This window comes from Pteropus vampyrus, unplaced genomic scaffold (assembly GCF_000151845.1).
Source record: "Pteropus vampyrus isolate Shadow unplaced genomic scaffold, Pvam_2.0 Scaffold84, whole genome shotgun sequence".
Classification (NCBI taxonomy): Eukaryota; Metazoa; Chordata; class Mammalia; order Chiroptera; family Pteropodidae; genus Pteropus; species Pteropus vampyrus.
In genome coordinates this window covers 6,550,456-6,571,938 of record NW_011888865.1, presented here as the reverse complement: position 1 = coordinate 6,571,938, position 21,483 = coordinate 6,550,456, and the positions used below count along the sequence as shown (strand labels likewise).

Genomic DNA, 21,483 nt, shown 5'->3' with positions numbered 1-21,483 from the left:
TTGTTACCCAGTAATAATACAGAAAAATCTAATACATATGCTTAATAAGGTTATTACGGCATGCTGGAGTTAAAAAGAGGGGAACTAACATGATATTTGGACTACGTTTCTGGAGTTCCAATCCCAACTCTGACAACTCCCAGATGCATGACCCTAACTGGGTAAGCTAAGCTTCGTTAAACCACACCTTGCTGAGTTACTGTGACAATTAGAAATAGTACACAAAGTATCCAGCACTGTGCCTGGCATATAATAGATACCTGATAAATGAAAGAAATAATACAATTAGCAACAGTGGATGGCAAAAATATCTTCTCAATTACCCATGATTAACATGCTAAACTGAAAATTGTTTATTGCAATTTAATATTTCTTTAACCTCAAGTAAATAAAATGGTGAAACCACTGCTTAAGTTTGCACCCTACAAAAGAATTTAATGGAAAATCATACTTTAAAATAGACAATGTGCTCTTTCTAAACCTTCTAAACTTCTGAGTTGTCAAGATATGAATTCCTGTTGTGTCAAAGCCTAAGAATGCACTTTGTGAATGAAAAAATGATTAAATTGCATCTTCCAGACTAGTAATTTAAATTGTGATCAAATCCACTGTAGTTGCCCCCCCCGCACCGCCCAGTTAATTCATTTACTGTGAACATTATTAAACCTCTATTAAATGCCTGTGCATGGTAAAGAATGTGAAAGGTATGGTTTTGTTCATTGAGTTCCAAAAAAGGTCAAGAACATAAGACTACTAAATGGATCGACTAATCCCAGCATATGCAGTTTCACAAAACAGAAGCACCACAATTACTGAAGCACAGAAATAGACTTTTGATCCATCGGGAAGGCATTCAGAAAATTATCACCACTAATGAATAACAGAAGATTTATTTGGATTGTAAAGCTGAGTAGAAAAGGAATTTATTTAAAAATATGAGCTCTATTCCCTGCCTTTCAAAAGAATAAGGAAAAGGACTTTACGGAAAAGATACAATCTGGTAGACACTCTCTGAAGAGCCCAAGTAAATTTAGGATAGTGCTTCTAAACCACATGCAGAAAGAATGCATGAAGTGCTTAAATAAAGATTCCTGGGCTCCTCCCCCAGGCCAACTGAATCTGAATATTTGAGAATTGGCCCTGGGAATCTGCACTGTTAACAAACTCTGCAGCTGCTTCATGTGCAGACCAAAGTTTGAGAACCGGTAAACAAGGTGAGCTATTAAATGACCTTTGGCAGCTGACTTAAAGATCCTTGACATACAGAACTCCAAACAAGTTTAGGACATTTTATGGCCAAGAGTCTAATGAAGACAACAGAGTCTGAACTTGAGACTCAGTAACAGCTGCAGGGCTAAATAGCCATTCATTCTGCCAGCAGCTCAAGCAATGATTTTTAACGCTGGGAGGCCAAGAGCTGATGGACCGTTCAAGTGGTGCAAACCCAACAGCACCACGGTGATGACTTCTCTGATTGGACATACATTTGCCAAACTTCTCTTCAACCCTAGCATCTACCTGGCACAAGTCCAGAACAATCAAGCCCAGTTTCTTGGGCTTGGCTGTTAAAATCGGTAAGAGGTAAAAGGGGAGGAAGTAAGAGGGTTAAGAATATTATTGTATAGGAAATTCTAACCTTCATAAAAAATTTCAACATCAAATCCAAACCTTTTTTTCTATAATACAGAGAAAAACATAGTTTTACTTTCTAAGAGAAGGGATCAAAATGAATGAAAAGTAGGAAAGGAAACTTCTACTATAGTTTTTAAAATAAAAAATCCTCTGGGATTTGTAAATCAGAAACACGTGTAATTAATGCAAATAAAGAACCCTGAGTTAGGGCTGAAGAGAGATGTGGGTTCTAGGTACACCCATATCCTCTTGTGGGTATGTGACCTCACACAACTCATGAAGCTTCCTTTAACCCAAAGGAATTCGTATTTGCACGAAAGAGCTGTTTTAAATCACAAAGCAATGTCGAAACGTAAGAGGCATTATCATCATCTGTGGCAAAATTTATACAATCCAGACTCTAACAGAACAAATGCAGAACAGTGAGTTGTTTTGTTTTGTTTTGTTTTGTTTGACAGGCAAAGGATATCAAACTCCTGGAGTCAAGAATTATAAGGGCAGCTATATCATCAGATGAAACTGTACACACATTTTTATGAAATAACACCCAAGATAAGAACAAATAACAGTACAAATGAAAGAAATCTAGGCCACTCTCACCAAATCACTCCTCTTCTTCCTTGCATTAAGCTACTCTAAGATGAAACTTCCTAATAAAACAACTCAGTGTAGTTTGACATAGTCATCTAGGTAGCAGTGGTTAATGATTCAGTCTAATACCTTCCTCTTGACCTACCTACCCACATCCACCTCACTCCCAAAGGTAAGCTCCTCTCACTGGAGACCCACACAAACAATGGGACTCTAAGAGAAAAAAAAAAGGTGATTAATGGCCTGTGTCATCAGACAATGATCCCAGGGTTTAAGGACTTTAAAACCTGTTTAACACTTTATTGCCTTACAGATTTTAGATCAATACCAAATTCAAGTGTATCTAGGAAATGCAAGGAAGCCCAGACTTGTCCTTACATGGCAGACAGCATATTTTACTGCTGTCCTCAAAGCTAAGTTTGAAACTAAGCTCCAAATTATGTATCTTCTCTGTACATCAGTTCATGAGTTGAGGATTATTAGTTCTACCTAATGAGGTTGTTGGGAGAATTAAGCAAGACACAACTATAAAGCCCTTCACGCAGTGTGCTGCCCATTGTAAGTACTCGAAGAAGTCTTTGTACTAGTAGTAACATATTAGCACAAACCAGACACTCAGTAAAGGTTACTTCCCTTCCTTTCTCATTTTGTACTTCAAAGGTGAAAAATATTCCAATCGAATAGCAAGTTATATATAATAAAACAGAGTATGTAGCTAAATCAGAACCCAATTTTCTTGACATTTACCTCCTCATTCATTATGGCTATGAAGATAAATTTTACAATTTACACTGCCCAGAATTAGAGCCTATGTATATAAAAATCAGTTTAAATTTGTGATGATACATAGTCCTTAACTCCTGTCCAATATTTAATAGTTTCTCAAATCCTTCTTCTAGTATTATTGATGTACTTGATATATTTAGTATCCCTATAATGACCCCTTCCTATTACCTGTTTTAATCATCATTACCATTAATGGGAAGAAACCCCCTGAGTGTTGTTGAAAATGATTTAATGTATATAAATATGTTCTGAAGACTGTGAAGTGCTAATATTACCACTTATATAAGAGTAGAGAAGACACAGCCACTGTTTTGAGATTTCTCTCAATCTAAAGACTAGAAAAATGAACTGTGCTAATCAAGGAACACACATATATATGCACATGTCTAGGAACACATACACTTAGATTAAAATGACAATAACTAGAAGAAAAAATATATATGCATATATATCTGTATCAGTGATGGAGAGTAAATAAATAGGTAATAGATAATAATAATATTGGGACAATTCTGCTCCAATTTTTAAAATATTTCCATAAAAAGTCAATTCTTACAAATAAAATCTTAAAATAATTTCTAAACAAAATCCACAATACACCTCCTCTAGTCTATCTAATGAAAACATTTGTAGAAGCATACCTCCATACATTAATGGAGCATACACAGTGCAAATAATGCCTGTCATTCAAGGACCAGATGTACCCATGAAACATAAAAGACCAAGCAATTGATGCAGTATCATTTCAGGAAAGCATGACTGTAAAAGGAAAGATTGGTATACGAGATCTGCTTCCACACTTCTAATTTAAAGTCAATTCAAATGTAGTTTACTTTATCAGGGCCCTTAATTGAGTGAAGGTCAAAAGTGCAATCAACAGAGGCGACCATTACCTACACTTATCAGAAGATAACCAGGTATAGTAGTGCTAAACAAGAAAAACAAAAAATAGGGACCCCCACTGAAAACCATGGCTAATACTGTATAAACAGGTCCTCTTATAAACCAGCACATTCTAAGAAAAAGCTTTTTCTGTGCCATTTCTCCACCAAATGCAACCTCATTTGTCATTCTATTTTAGTGTGAGAACGCCCCTTTACTTTTCCAATGTTTACAATTTGTGAAAGGTGAAATTACACTTCTGACACAAAATGTCAAACTTACCACTCTCGTCATCTATATTGAACCTTCCAAGACCACTGCCATCCCTGATGGAGTACTGGATCTCTCCGTCCCTCCCGGAGTCCTCATCTTGGGCAGTCACCTGCAGGACACTTGTTCCAATACGTGAGTTTTCTTTTACAGATCCAACAACAGCAAAGTCTGGGAAGTAGGGCGTATGGAGGTTTTCGTTGACATCCACCACTTCCACCTCAACAAAGGAAACAGAGGACAGAGAGACAGGCCGCCCTTTGTCTTTAGCCCGAACTGTGAGGTTATAGAACTGCTGCTTTTCATAGTCAAGCTCTTTGCTCAAGCGGATGGCCCCACTCGCTTTATCTATTTCAAATCTCCCATTATAGTCATTAACTAACGAATAGCGCACTTGACCCCCCAGTCCAAGATCTGGATCATGGGTCTCCAGCCAAGCGATGACAGTGCCAACAGGGAGATCTTCAAGAACCTTCACACTATAGCTACTGGGAATGAAAGCTGGGGAGCAGTCATTGACGTCATCCAAAAACACCTTAAGAGTCACAACCGAAAACAGCTGCTGGCCATTTTCTGCCTTGTCTCTGGCTTCTATTTTTAATGAATAGTTTGCTTTGGCCTCTCGGTCCAATTGGTCAGCTACATAAACAATTCCAGTTGAACTATTGATGGCAAACTGTTGGGTATCTGTCAAGACTGAGTAAGTCACTTCGCCATTAGAACCCAAGTCTTTGTCTCTGGCTTCCACTTGAATAATCTCAGTACCAATACCTAAACTTTCGAGAATATTAACTGTGTAACTGTCTTGAAGAAAAATTGGGCTATTGTCATTAGCATCCTCCACATTAATGGTCAGCAGCCTCCATGAAGATTTTTGTGGATTACCTAAGTCATAGATGGTGATATTAAGGAGATAGAGGTCTGTGTGCTCTCGATCCATGGGCATAAGGACTTTAAGTTGCCCAGTCTCCATATCGATATTAAAGCAACTATCCGTATTTCCATCAGATATTGTAAATAGCACCTTTCCATTGAAGCCAGAGTCGGCATCATAGGCTTTAATCTTCAGGATGTTAGCACCAACTGGCAGGTTCTCCTTCACAGCCACATCAGAAGGAAATGACTTGTCAAAATGTGGTCCTTGCCTATTAATCGAATAAAAGTCGAGAAATCCATCCTCCAGATTCAGTTTCCCATTGGCTTTTGCCTTAATGAGTAATTTTTCTGCCAGCTTTTGAGCCACACGAGTTTCTCTGCAACTGAAGCTCTTTGAAGATACCTTCCCATGTAAGACTGAAATGTTAACAGACATGGGATCCGCAAAATTCTCTCCATCGGTTGCTGTAATCCTGAGGGCAAATTGGCCATTTTTAATGCCAGAATTCATCAGTGACTTTTTAAGCTGTAAAACACCAGAGTCTGGGTTTAGATAAAAGAAACCAAGTTCATTTCCAGATAAGATTTTGTACTTTACAAGTTCAAGTTCATCAACATCAATTGCTGAGACAGCTGTGATGTGACTCCCAACTGGAAAATCATATGAAATAACTCCCTGGCAAGCCACTTTTTCAAAGAGAGGGCTGTTGTCATTGACGTTTCCTATTTGAATAGTCACATTTACCTCACTTTCATGGCGATATGGGGAACCCCAGTCAGAGGCTCTGACGATGAACCTGTAAGTTTCTGGAGAAGATTCAAAATCCAGTTCTTCGGTTGTGCTAATAACACCTGTAAACTGGTTAATGGCAAACGGTAACAAATTCAGGCTGGCAATACTATAGGTAATGTACCCATTTTCTCCTTTATCCTTATCAGAAGCTGAAACTGTCAGAACACTCGTTCCCACTGGAACACTTTCATTCACAAAAGCATCATACAGTGGCTGCTGAAATTCTGGGGTATGGTCATTTGCATCTTCTATGCCAATGGTGACTTGTGCTTTTAAGTCTCCTTCCTTGTTTGTCACCCCCAGTTTATAAACCTCCTTCTTAACGGTATTCAGTGGCTGTGCTGTGACAATCAGACCTGACCGGGGATTAATTTTGAAGTATTGTGCATCCTCACCAGGCGATAATTTGTATTCCACACCTAGCGGTTCAGGACTTAACTTTACTATAACAACCACGACGCCAGGAGGAGAAAATTCACTAATGCTCACATCATACATTTCTTTTTCAAATCTAATTGGGACAGTGTCTCTTTTGGGGTTGGCAATGTGGACAATCTTTATGGCAGAAAGTTTCTGAGGAGACCCCTTGTCTTTTGCTTGGAGAGTGAGATTGTAGCCATAGGGAAAGCTCTCCCAGTCGACCTGCCTTCTCTCCTTAATCTTGTACTCATTCATCCACTTTCCTTCCTTAGCCAGGAAGAACTGATCTAAAGGATCCCCAGCCACAATGGAAACAGACTCAATCTCTCCATTGGCCCCCTCATCTAGATCATCAACTGTCACCACTGCATAGATCGACTCTTTGTCCAGAGAGAAGGGAACATGAGTGACTACATGGATAGTTGGGGCATGTTCATTTATGCGTTCAATGTGAACAAAAAGCTTTGCAGTACTGCTTACTCCGTTGTTTCCATAGAGTTTCATCCCTCGGTCCACAGCCAAAATTTCCAGATCATACCTATTCTTCTCATCATAATTTAATCGTCCACTTAAAGAGATGATACCACTTGTGGGGTGAACGGAAAAGAGATCAACTTTGTTTTTAAAGTAGTAGTAGAATTCTCCATTGGAACCAATATCTGCATCTGTTGCTGTCACCTGGGCAACACTAGTCCTCAAAGGTGTGCTTTCTGCTATTGTAACAGAGTATGTTGTGGGTGAAAATAAAGGTCTCAGATCATTCATATCTAAAACCTGTATATTCACTTTGGTCCATGCTTCTAAATCCTCTCCTCTGACAGAACCTTTTACTATCAATAAATAATTGTCCTGAATTTCCCTATTCAATATGGCAGAATTTCCACCTTTAGTTCTTATTCTGAGAAAACAGAAATCTGCAATAATGACTTCCTCTGCTTTGAAAAAGCCTTCCTCATCTCCAGATACTATTCTGTATTTGATATCCCAGGACAGATCTATTAAGGTGATGCCCATTCTATTCTGACTGTTGACGTAGGTCCTTGCTGCTGAATTCTCATACACTGTAGCATTATAAGTGGAATGTGTGAAGTGGAAGCCCAGGGGCCCAGTCCCAGGCAGCCCTTGGGAAACAGTGGCCAAGAGCTTGAGAAGCAGGAGGATGAGGCAAGAAGGAGGAGGCCGTGTACCCACACAGTATCCCATAGTTATATCCATCACATCATACTTCCATCCTGGAGGGGAAAAAAAAAGAGAGAGAAAAGATAAATTAACTTAAGAGGAAAGTGGAAGAATAGAAAATAACTGTTATGAAACAATGCTTTTAAAAAACATCAATACAATAAAAAAATTAGAAACCTTACCACTTACCCTCATCTTGTTTGATTTTTTTTTTTTTAATGACACTTTTGATAGAATTTTTCATTGGTAAAAGATGACATTTTTGATAGAATTTTTCATTGGTAAAAGATTTCTTGCTTTCTCAAAGTCAATTTAAAAATATGTACTGGAAGCCTTAAAAAGTGCATTTACATGTGACTTAGAATTAATTATCTTCTGGGCAATTATCCTATGGCAATAATTAGAAAAGTGTACATTTATAGCTCAGTTTAAAATACAAAACGGTTGAAAAGATACTAATTGCCTATCAATAGAGAATCAAATAATTTTTGGTACATTCATAAAGTGAAATACTATGCAGCCATTAAAAATAATAATTTTAAAAGATCTGTATTTTCAGAAGCATTAAGATATAATGCTAAGAGATTATAAAACAATACATGTGATATGATTCTATTATTATTTAAACATCTAATGCACAACTACATTTTTAGATTTGAAAAGGATTAACCGTGTGGTTTTGAGATTTACAGGCATATGTGCATTTTCCAATATTTCTTCAATTAACATTGTTCATTAATGGTTATATAATTACTTTTGCATGATCTAATTGATATCCATGAGTAGAATGCTACTCAGAACAAGAGAGGTAAGGATTCTGTACAAGAAAAATTTAAAGAATTAAAAGAGATTCATGTTCAGAAGAGTAATTGAAGGAATTACTTCCAATTATTTGTATCAGTCTATTATATCTCCACAGTCACAATAGCTCTGTTTCTATATAGATTTAAAGATAAAAATATTCTCCTATTTTAACAGTAAAATCTGTCAAGTATTTAAAATAGACGGTGGGGGCAAAGAGGCTATTTAACAAGGATGAGCTAAGTCTATTTACACCCTGATGGTTCAGATTTTTAGAATCCCCAAGTTCTTCCATTAAGGCATACTCTGCAAGACCTCACATTCTCTTTCTCTTTCTCCTCTACAGGGAATATGGAGAAAAGAAAAAATGGGACTTTGCATACCATGGGCTAGGCACTGAGTCAGGCATTTCCTCCCTGTTGCATTGGATCCTTGCAACAACCCTAAGCAACAGGTACTATTTTACCAAACTACACGTTAGAAAACTAAAAGTTAGAGAAATTAAGCTATTTGGTTGGAACATTGTCTCAACAGATGTCTTCCAGCTGGTAAGTAGCAGAGCGGGATCTCAAACCCTGTTCTTTCTTATTTAAAGCCATGCTTTTTCCTATAGCACCACCATTCTCTCTAAATTATTTGTAACAAGAATAGAATAATTAAAGCCCCTAGAAGCATATATGACATGATTTAATTCTATTAAACTAGTCAACATTTATCAGTAATGGAAAAGCATAAAACCCACTCAGCATCTCTATTGGTTATCTCTTTTCTGATTTTAAACAACTTCCAATTACCTGCTATAAACGGAAAAAATACCCTACATTTCAACATTTTAAATTATAAATTATTGTGTAGTTTACAGTAGTCCCCCCTTACCTGAGGGAAATACTTTCCAAGACACCCCAGTGGATGCCTGAAACCAAAAATAGTACTGAACCCTATATATACAATATTTTCCCCATGTATGCATACCTTTTTAGTTAGAGGAAGCACTTTACGGCTTCTCTTTGGCATGTCCTAATTGCCAGCATCACTATTCTTGCACTTTGGGGTCCATTATTAAGTACAATAAGGGTGACCTGAACACTGAGATATCCTGAGAGCCAACCTGTTAAACAAGATGGCAGCGACTACGTCATCAACAAAGGGATGGCTCATGTCCGGGGCAAGAAAACAGGAGATTTCATCATGCTACTCAGAACAGCACCCAATTTAAAACTTATGAATTGTTTATTGCTGGAATTGTCTATTTAATATTTTGGGACCACAGGAAACTAAAACCTTGGAAGGTGAAACCATGGATAAGAGGGGACTACTACATAAAACACTTTCATATCCAGGATGGGTAAGGCACATGTTATTATACTCTTTTTGCAGATGAACCATTCAAACCTCATGTTCCTGTAGCAGAGGCTGAATTAGGCTAAATTATAATTCAGACTCTCTCCACACTGAACAAGATTCTCTCATTTTTTTTCCCCAATGCTGCCCTTCAGGAGACTCTCATAAAGCAAAATTCTTGGCGTGCATTTGCTTGGTTCCAACTGGGGATGAACTATATCTTGCTGCTTTCATCTGCTTTAGTATCTAGGAAACACTGAATAGGCATATAGAAAGAGTAAAGTTTAACGTAGGGATTTCATAAGTAGAACAGACAATAAAAATGAAAAGCAGAAAGGTAGGATAACTTTTCATAAAAGAAGATAATTTCACATGTGATTCCTCCGCTATCTCTCCTTAGGAAATGCCTCAGGTGCTAAGTGTGTAAAGCAGTAGCCTGAATGCAGTAGGTTCAAATATCCTACCCATAAGAATGGAGAACTCCATGGGACCAGCGCAACTGGAAGTGCCTCTTTGTGGAACATGCAGCTGAAATATGGGAGCAAGAGAGCCCTCTTTAGGGATCACAGATGTCAATCATCAGAAGCTTTAATAATAATCTCTATGCCTCAACTGACTCTTTTATTTCATCATATGAGACTGCTCCAGAGGAAAGAGGTATTTTTAGGTTCACTATTGAACGCAGTGGAATGAAACAAGGCTCTCATAAGGGAATGACCAAAGGCCATGCATACTCTCTGAAAGCAGAAAACTGGGGTCAATCCCAGCATATCCAAGGAAATACAAGTTCAGTTTCTGCCTTACTTCTCACTAACTATTCTACATAAAGGGCACTGCCTGTGAGAGCAGCTTTGCAGACACTTTGCCCCAAAAGTCTGGACTCATGGTCATCAGCGAAGATAGCCCCAAAGGTGAATTCAGTTCATCTGGACTCTTTTTAGTCTTTCCAGCCCCCATCCACATCCTGAACCCACACTGAAGAAAACCTGATGGGAGGAGCAGCATCTGTGCCTCATTATCTTCCCAGAAGCAAGGACAGTATATGCCACAGAGGAGGCACACAATATTGGTTTGCTGAACAGAGCATTAAGGTCCAGATGTAACCAGAGGCTCAGAAGACTTTAATATATTCAATTTCCAAATACCAAAAAATAAGAACATCTTACTTCAGGAAACAGAATCAAGAAATTACACAGACTCAAAAGAGCCTTAAAGACCAGCTGGTCCAATCTCCTGATTTCAGAGATGTGGAAATTGAGGCCCATAAAAAGAAGTGGTTCCCCTCATACCAAGATCACAACTCCCAGGTTGAAGCTGATACCAAATGGAAATGTGTGCCAAATGAATTAGTTTTTCTTTGAGTTTTATAACAATTTGAGACCTGTGGTTTACCATAATTTTGCAGAGATCTCTGTTTTCTTACACAGTATTACTCTCCCTGGTGCTACTCCTCCTCAAAGTAGTTAACTGTTTATAAGTAAACATTTAAGTGCCCGAGGGGGAGAGTTACTTTTACGAACCCTTCTGGTGAATCCTTCAAAGCACAGAATACTGTCATAATATTCATTCAATTTAACTATTCCAAAATTGGTACTTTTGCATACTGAGTTTTTCTTTCAACAAGATACACTGCTGAGTTTTTTGTTTTTGGTTTTTTTCTTATAAAGCAGAATCAATAGCCTTAAATGCAAATAGAAAATACTTCAAACCAAACTGACATGAAATAGTATTATTGTGTGCTGAAATTTGGATTTAACACCAAAAAACTGAGCATGTCTAAGCTTGTTGGCCTCAGCTGTTGAAACCAAAATATCTCATAAGGTTTTTGCATCTTAATTTTCTTTTTTTTTTGGGGGGGGGAGCTCTACTGGGCACAAATTAATTTAAAAGTCTTGCAGTTTTTTCGTTGATTGACAAAATAAACAAGTGCTGGAAGTTAGGAATTCTGTAAAATTCTGCAAGTAAATACTAAAATAAAGATTTAGGCTTCCTTTTCTTAGCATGCCAAAATGACTGGTAAAATTTTTTTAAAAAAATTACTACTTTTTCCACATTGAAGCCAAGCTATTTATGAAGCTGGCATGATGGTTGCACTGTTTTAGATGCTCTGCACATTGATTTACTCTACTGCTTCTGGGTTATTTTAAAGAAAGCACTTAGTTCCCAACCTCAGAGCCTATTTTCTATGACTTAGTAACATAATCAATAATTTTTGATATAATCTCCAAAGAGATCATCAAGCCATCAATCTTGGAGACATTTATTATTCAGAGGCACGCCAATGTGCCTCCCCATCCTGCCCAACCAGCTCAGTTAGAGTGGATCTTGGCCTGGGACTCAGAGGGCATGCAGATTTTTCTCTCCAGGGATGAATAAATACCAGAGACCTCAGGGGCAGAGAACAGCTCTCACAAAGGCCACCTCTCTGGGAGTGCCTTGACTCAGCAGGGTGCCTCTGCTTGCTCTGGTAACCTGGTGAAGCTGTTTTCTGCCATCATTAAATTGGCCTCATTAAATAGCTGAGACTTCTAAAAGTGAAAAAAAGGCATCTTAGGAAAACATTCTATTTTCACTCTATCTCTTCCTATCTTATACATTTTGAAAGGGTTTTGTTAGCCAGACAGACATGGAAATGTGCTATGATAAGCTGTGAAATAGAGAACAAAGGCAATATGTAAAGGGTCTTCCTTTTACAGGATCCTTGATGAAGATGGCTTGTGTTAGAACTGAAAATGGAAGTCAGCCATCACTCAGGTGTGTGCTGTGACTGAGTCCAACATCTATACAAAGCTGTATGTGCAGTGGGTCCAAAATGCACACTTCAATGCCTGACTGCCTGGGTTTAAAACCCAGCTCTGCCATTGACTAGTTATGTAATTTTGGGCAAGTTATTTAATCTCTCTGTATCTCACTTTCAGTTTCTTCTTCTATAAAATAGAAACAATAGTTCCTTCCAACAGGATTTGAGTTAATAAATATGAAGCACTTAAAACAGTTCATGGCTCGTAGTAAGTATACAATGCTAACTATTAATATCACAAACTAAGACAGTTTTTAGAAAAGACAAGATCTGTGAGTTACAAGATAAGAGAGGAAATTAACAACCTACTCTGACATTTTCTTTTCTAAAACAAACAAAAAAAACACATCAAAGGTAAAGGAAAAGACGTCTTTCCCATTTATACTTTGCCACTTACACTTACTGGTTAGGTGATGCTTGGGTAACACTTCTTAAGTCTCAGTTTCCTTTTCTTTTTAACAGGTATTATAAGAGTTCCCACTGCCATGTTACAGGCTTGCAATCATGTCTGGCACACAGTATGTTTCATAAATATCAACTGATGTTAATTATTAAGGTGTTCAGAAGAAGAAAAACAAAATGGGAAACAAGTAAAAACTTGGTTAAGAAAAAAAGGTCAAATGTGAGACAATCTATGGAGTAGCCTATCCCTATTACGAAAACCACCCTTCCACAGACCCTAGACTCATGCCATGGGTCAGGGTCAGTGCCAGAGGCACCTGTGCAGGGTGACATGGGCCAAAGGCTATTGCCACAACTCTGCGGCTTACTCCAACTACCACATGTATATTTTAGAACTCAGGAAACTATAACTGCTTGAGGGAACTACTCCTCAGACCTGGCATTTAATTCCTGAGGAGTTCTAGCAGGATTTCTCTTTGCAATGATGAGTCCCAGAACAGTTAGATACTGCTAAGCCCTATCTTCCAGAGCAGCTTATTCTGATACTGCTCAAATTACCATCCTCATGGCACTGCTTTATGTTCTGGGTCCTTGCTCCTGAAATCAGTTATAGACTGTCTGTATGACACACTTGGGAATAAAGTTTTACTCTCTGGCTGATGCTAATGGTTGCCTGAAAAGAAGAAAAAATGTTTACTGGGTCTTTTTTCTTAATACAAACCATTGTAGCTAGAGCGTGTACAGGATAATATACGAGGCATTTGGGTCACAAATAATTTATGTCGTGCTGTTACTCGGCTTATATCATGATATACTGAACCACAGCCATGTAAACTCACTGAGTTTTATAGTCAAAAGGATCATAAAATTGTCCAGTCCAACACTCTAGTTTTAAAGTTGAGGAAACAGAATGAGAAAGGTTAAGTGATTTGGACAAGGTCACATAGCCTGCTAGTAAAAAAGCTAAAACTGGCCCTTACATCTCTACTGTGATTTTGACTCTACTGTGCTATTGCCTCCTTTAAGAACACAGGTCTTAAAGGTCTCTATCATTCTTGTCTACAAGTTTTACTCATCTTATAAGGTTTAGCTAAAACACTACCTACTCTTTGAAGCAATCTCAGAGATTGCCCATCCAAGTGTGAGCTCCAATTCTAAAGCTGTGATTCTTAAACTTTAGTGAGATTCAGAATCATGCAGGGCTTGTTTAATCTCACACTGCTGGGCTCCACCTCAGAGTTTCTGGACTCCTTGGTCTGGGGTGGGGCCAAGAATTTATAATTTTAACAAGTTCCCAGGAGATGCTCATTCTGGGACAATCACACTCAGAATCACTGCCCTAAACTTTGTATTTTATCTATATGGACCTCACTGATATCATCTACTTCCTTGTATTAAACTTATTTTGAAATTACATATTGGAAAGTAAGCTGTCTTATTTCTTCTTCTTCTTACAGTGTCTAGCAAAGTGCCTTGCAAGGCCAAAATTCAATCAATTTTTACTGAGTGAAATTTGTCTAATCAACATGCACTAGGGAGAAGATAAAAATGAGCATCAGACAAATCGGGAATTATAATTATAAAACTTAGAGACCCTGAGGAAACAGAGATAGTCCACCATTCCCCAATAACACATGATTTCCCATTTCCATGACATATATTTATGAACAGGTGTGCAACTAAAAAAAAATGTTTTAGGAAACACCGGTTGAATAAAGGCAAGCAGATTGCATAATTTAGATCTTGGAGCATTTAGTATGTGTCAAAAGAAACTTCCCCCCTCTCCCGTTCTTAGTCATCTCTAAAAATTTACCATGCGTTGTTAACTCCTTATGAAAGCACAGTCTATAGTTATAGTCTGTTTCCACCAGCAGCACTAAGTTTTCTGGTACATAGGCCTCAGCAAGCACTTGTTGCATGCGCAAACGCACTATATAAACTGTGATTCCAAGGGATATAATATGCACAATTTCTAAAATCTGTTTGATCATGAATCTCTTTCTCCACTTTCCCCACTTTCACCACCGACACATAGCTACTTGCAGGCGAAGAAAGAGTATTTTGTGGAAAACAGGGAAACACCGATTGAGTCCAACCTAGATGTTGTGCCTCAGACAGTTCAGTTGCCTGGAAAGCGTTGGATGTAATCCAAGGATTCTTGAGACTAGTTTATTATTCTTCCTCCTACCCCATTTCACAGGGTATGAATTCTCATGTTCACTAAGCTGAGAGTTATTCTTGAACAAACTGCTTCAATACTTGTCATATCAACACACCTCCATGTTCCAACTGAAGAATGAGATGACTGTTCCATATTTTGCTGTGTATTTTCTTTTCTCATTTAAAAAAAAAAAGGCATATAAAGAATTTGTGCAGTTCTATGAGCTACAAAGACTGGAATGAGGAGAAGAATCTTATTAATGTTGAATAATCATCCATTTATTTTCATAGTTTTCATTATCTATTTTTACTTAGTTAATGGTCAAAATCAGTTTTCCAAACCAAAAATACTCTGACACTCAAAACCTAAAGTGAGTTCATATTTCATTCTTCTCTGGAAAATTCTGCTTATTTACTTGAGCCCCACGTTTAAGCTGGGCTTTATAAGCAAGAAGAGTATTTCCTTTACAAAGATACATCGCCTTCTGTCATTCTGAACAAGAAAGAAAGGCCAAATCCAAAACCTCCAGTTGGTTCTGCCGACCAGCCAAGCAGACCGTTACCCAAACCCAATCTTTTTTATGGTAATAACACTGTAAAGTCTAACTTTTTCCAGTGGTACAAATCTTTCTGTTGTCTAAACGTGGTCTCTGAGGAGAAAAGTCAGTCAGCATGAAGCAAGTGTAATTCAAGTTGGTTCTGAGAAAAATGGAAGAATCAGCCACACAGCGGCAGTGTTATGAATACCCTCCTTTATTTTCTCCCCAGGTGCTAGAAATATTTCCATACAACACTGGTTAATGTCAAGTATCATTTCATCAGTAAATGCTTCAAATTCAGGGGTAATTCAACCAGGGGCTATCAGAAGGAAAGATTAGCATGTTGTTCAAGCCTTTTAAAAATCACTTCTCCCTCTGGAAAAAGAAATTTATCATAGGGTAAGAAAAAAAAAAATGTATGGAGAAGATATAATTTGCTCCTATGCTTAGCTGTCTGAGAAAATGTTCCAGAAAAATACATGATTTCAATTTTTCTTTGGTGGGCCTCACTGACAGAAACCAAAGGCTAGATATATTAGTATTCACTTATGCTCACAATTTAAAAAAACAAAACAAAACAAAAAACCTTCTCCAAGTAATAGCATTTACTCTGGCATAACTGCATGAATGAGAGAAAAAGGACCTGAATAGTTCTAAATAGAACAAATGTCTTTAAATAGTGTTCATTTCAATAATTAATGGGCAAAATATAGTTGAGAGGAAAAGATGCTTTCAGAGCTTTCTGCTTGCTACATTCTGACACAATCCATATTTATCGCCATGTTAAGTCCCTGTGGTCTGTCCTATTTCCAAAAGTAAACATCTTTTTAATCATTCCAATTGTTATTTGCCTTGTTAAAGGAGACTCCTTTAAGAAAAAGAGTAATCAGCATAGTAAAATCAGGAATCGGGAAAGCAGAACTCGGGAGCTTCCCTCAGTACATCCCTCTCCTGCTATGACAAGCAATGGTGACATTAGGGCAAGAGGAAAGTGAGAAACATCCGTGAGAGGGCTCAGGGTACACAGAGCTGCAGGACCTAAATTAGGTAAAGGCACATCAGATTTCCTTTTTCTGAAACAGCTGAACCATCAGAGTAGGATGGGATAAATGATAAAATATCCTAAAAATTGTAGAGGACTTCTGGGAGAACAGAATTCAATTCCAAATTTTTCCAAAGTTATACCTGGGACTGGGTCTTACTCTGGACAAAGAAGACCACAGGCTCCAGAGCAAAGTTCTGGAAATGCCGGGCTGTTTGGTTAAATGTCACCCCAGAATGTAAGGCAGCAGCAATGAGACTTTACATGTTAGGTGCACAATACAGAATTGCTAAATAAATCTAATGAGAAAGAAGATACACACCCAACTCTCTACAACGTGGTATTACTGTATATTCACCACATGAAGACTGGAGACAAGCAAATGATGGATGAAATGGATGCTTGTACGAGAAATAAAAAAAAAAAAAACAATAGATCAGGAAACTGGTGAGACTAAAAACGTATCTTAGGCAGCAACTGTACTAAACTCAAAAAGGAGAGGACAAACAGTTGATCATATGGAAGATGAACACACTATGGAGAGAGGTTGAAATTGTATCACAGGGGAAGGCAAAGATTATTTGAGAACAGGCAATGATAAAAGTTGTCAAGATTTAATACAGCTTGCATGTGGGTCAAGAAGTTTGCTGACAACACAGACATCTCATCGGTCATGTCGCTTCATACTGTCATCACTGACAACTGTGTCTTAGCAAATGACAAAATGCAAATTTGGTTCCTTCAGTTCTCCCATACTTCCCATTAAGGTTATTTATTATTGACTGACGGGTTGATGTCAGTGTTACCTGGATTATTGCTCAGTGCTAATGAGACCAGGTCACAGGTTCAATTCCCACATGGGACAACACAGACAGTCTTCCTAAGAACAGGTCAACAAGGACATGCGATCATCAACTACCCTCCATCTCAATGAAAAAGCTCAAGCCTGCAGAATCATGTGTCAGTAGGGTCCTCATTTTCACTTAAGAAAACATATTTCCTTAGGTGGGTAAGACATTTTTAGACATTTCTGTAAACACAGGTTAAAAGAATTGTCAAAGAACCTCCAAGCACAAAGTTAGTAATTTTTAGCATAAACAACCTTAGCCTAACATACCAGGCAGAGGACAGGGTTACTATCCCAGAGCAGCCAGAAATGGAATAAGTATGAGAACACACAGCACCTCAGAGCTGGCCTGACAAGACCTAGAGGTGCTGCCACAGAGTGGAGACAAAACGCCAAGAGCAGATCCTCTCTTTGAGGAGTAACTACTAAGCACACATGGACAAGGATGGTCAATTGAGCTCACTCAAAGAGATGCTGAACTACTTACTGTCTGCATCTCTGTGAATCCTACTGCACAATGCAGTTGCAGAAGCAGTGGGACCCAGGGTGGTGTTGTGCTTAATGAAGTAGCTTCCTGGGACGCTTGCTCATTCCGCCCCCTTTCTTGAGGCCCTGATATCATTTTTGAAACTGCAAGCCAGAAGTGCGTAAGCAGTCAAATGTAGTAGGTTCGAAAAGAAAATGAATGTATAAGAACTCAATGAGTATGAACCCAGGGCTCTGGAGACAGAACAGATCAAATTCACACATTCTAATGTGAAAAATGAGGGTGCCACTAAGGGCCAGGTGCTGCCTGTCTGCGTAGATGACAGCAACCCTAGAGCCTCAAACTCCTAACCAGCCTGACATATCACTCTCGCCCCCTCCATAGCATTCCTGCTACAACCGTCCAGTCACATACCTAAAACCTGAGCAAATCCTACCCCTGCTGAAACACATCAATACCTTCCCTATGCATTCAAGATAATAAAGACCCAAAGCGTCAACATGGCTGAGAAGTTCTGCCAAGTTTGGCCCTCGCTTCCTTTCTGGACTCATCTCTAACTACTCTACCTTCCAGCCAAAGTGGTCCTTTTGTTTCGTTTGTTTTGTTCTGTTCCTGGCAGATCTCCTCTTGCCTCAGGTGCTTTGCACATGTTTTTGTCTTTGAGTTCAACTCTGTTTTGCTTCCTGATTCCCCATCACAGAAACGCATGCACATAATCACCTCAGCTTCTACACCCCTCAGGGCACATTTCTCTGATTCCCCAAAACTAGCCGTGGCCCCTTGTTATGTGTTCTTGGAGCACCCAGATCATTTACTTCATAATATTTGTTACTGTTTTAATTATATTTTAGTAAGACTATCTGATTAGTATCTGTTATCCCAACTTGCCTACAAACTGTATGAAGGAAGGAGCTGTCTCTTACGGTCATCACTGTTGCTCATACCAAATGTACTGCTTGGCACATAATAGGTGCTCAACAAATATTTGCTGTTGGATAAACTATAAATGTCTTAAACTATAAACTATAAATGTTGGATAAACTATAAATGAAGCTCCAAGAAAATATAGGAGCAGAACAGTTGTTCTCAACTACAGACTGTTTTGTCCCCAGAGGACATCTGGCAATGTCTGCAGGCCTTTTTCTTTGTCGCAATGAGGAGAGAGATGCTACTAGCATCTAGCAGGTACAGGCCAGCGATGCTGCTAAACGTCCTACCAAGCGCAGGGCGGCCTCCCAGACAAAGAATTATCTGGCCTAAAATTTCAATAATGTTGAGGTCACAACTGGATTAGAGCAACTAGAGCAATTATACTGAGAAGGGTAGAGCCGAGTATGTGGGGAAAAAATACTTTCCAAGAATAGCAGAGACACTGCATGGAGCTCTCCTGGCACCACTGAGATGTTCCCCAGATAACGCCCCAGGGAGGTCGGCTCTGGGTTTCTGGTGCCAAGAACCAAACTCTCCTCCTCTAGGGCCGAGCTGACTTCCACCCCACAGTATAAACCTGGCTGGGTTCTGAGCTCCCTGCCCACAACAGAGAATCAAGGAAACTTTACCTCTCGGTGGTAGAACCATTTGGTCTGATTTCTCCGGGAAGTATTCGCGTGTGTCAGGGCCATCAGTCACGCTGGCAGCTGGAATCCCAAGGACTGATGTTCCCCAGTTTTCCACCCACCTGACTTGGATCTCATTCTTTACAGAAGCATTTACTCGGCCAACAAAATCAAGGCCCTGGAAGACTGATCTTTGCAGGTCAAAAGAGGGTCACCTCTCTAGAGGTTTACCTAATTTTCTCTGCATAACTACTAAGACCACAGCTTCCAAGCATCTGAGTGGCCTCACTTGACCATGGTTTGGGGGAATCATTTACTCACCAGCATGGTGTACAAGACAGGACTATCAAATCCTGCCCTAGATTGAAAGACAACTCCCATAATTCATCCTCAAGCTACAAGAACCTAAACAGATTTTTAAACATCCTTTAATATCAACAGTTGCTGAAAAGTAAATGGTTTGTTACTCTGACAAGACTTAAACCAAGTACACTCATTCCATGTAGTTAAATTGAGTTTTCCTCTAGTCAACCCTTGAGTATATATAGATAAAAACCAAGTACTACATACTTTGCCACTAATTATGTACTACAAATAAATAGTTTACACAAGCTTATGTAAACTGCGAAGGGGGGGGACAGCAATTCTGAGCTTCCACGGCAGATGTTTAGGGACAGCTGTACAGGGAAGCTGACAAGAATTTAGATGAAATTTATTTTAAAGTCCTACTAGAGTGAGAGAAGGTTTGTTTAACCTTTACCAAACCATTCCACCTAGGTGGTTCAAATCTGAATTTTCCTTCAGAACAGATTTCTATTGTTTTTAACAGGCCTCTCTCACTTCCTCTTTTTTTTTTAAATTAAAGAAGCCCTAGTGATTTGATCATTATGAGTAAATGGCATTACACTATTACAAATATTAAACCCAGCAGCTTGATTTATTAGTAAATGCTAACAGACAAGAGTAAATATTATTAATAAAGAATCTAGCAACAGCAAAGTCTGTATACAAAGCACCTTATTTTCTGAGCTTCAAGAATCCACTAGGTTACACTATGATTTTCAAGAGCTTCTATCTTCCACATCAAAAACACAGATGTCAGCTCTCAGCCTCACGAGGGTAAGAATGTCATCCTTCCATTACTTATGTGTTTTTAGGAAAAAGAATAAATGACATGATTAGTGACAAATTATGTAGATTAAACATTCCTAACCAGAATTTTTGGCAGCAGCTATCCGTTGCCTCACGTATATTCCGCAAAATCAAAAACAGTTATTCAATAGATATTTGTTTAATTGGGAAATGACAATAGCTAAGAATGAGCAATTACCAGACCTTGCACATTGCTATGTTATCAAAGGCAACTTGAGGTTGGTGTATCCAGAGTTAAGAATAAGGAATTTTAGAGGGAGTTTAGTTCAGCAGCCTTGTCCTGGAGCTGAAATGTTGGCGCTCAGAATTCAGTTCTTGGGCTAGCTGACAGCAGGGCTGGGATGAATACCCAAGCTCCAAACCAAAAATAAACAGTTATAATAATACCTTATTTAAAAAAATAATATTTTAGAAGTATAAAGAGAATGTTTATTTACCATACTATCACAGAATCCCAGATGAAAGTCATAAAGTTTATGACCCTACCTCTCCCGCTCAAGAGTTTACTTGGATTCAACATGTCACTAAGCAGTAAAGAAATATTATCTGGTAGTTTAAAATTATTTGGTTTTGCAATCAAATAGTTACTGGTTATTTGATTTTATTTTTAAAAATTGCCTCCCAAAATCAATTCTATTCTAGATCATCATAATGCTGATCTCTCCACTTAGTAAAAAGTAAAACAAACAAATAAATTATTTGGATAATTTTGCCCTTCACAGTTCACAGACAGATTATATGGCATTATATATACACATCCATAAGATTCAATACAAATCAATCTACTTTTGAAATTTTGGGCTTTACTGTGTCTATCTGATTTGGAGAGTGATTCTGGAATGACCTTCTTGCTCTAGCTTCTTCCTTCACCACTGATTCAACTTTAATTTCAATTTCAATTTCTTTACATGTTCACAATTTATGTGA

The 21,483-nt window shown here is 38.4% G+C and overlaps 1 protein-coding gene across 1 annotated transcript in view; it reads right to left on the bottom strand.

The window, feature by feature from the left end:
* Window positions 1-21,483, bottom strand: part of FAT3 (FAT atypical cadherin 3) — a 635,634-nt gene that overhangs the window by 500,441 nt on the left and 113,710 nt on the right. The window contains exon 2 of the mRNA XM_011363289.2: window positions 4,174-7,482. Within this exon, the coding sequence (XP_011361591.1) occupies window positions 4,174-7,465 (3,292 nt within the window). The 5' untranslated portion in view covers window positions 7,466-7,482. The remainder of the gene's footprint in view (window positions 1-4,173; window positions 7,483-21,483) is intronic.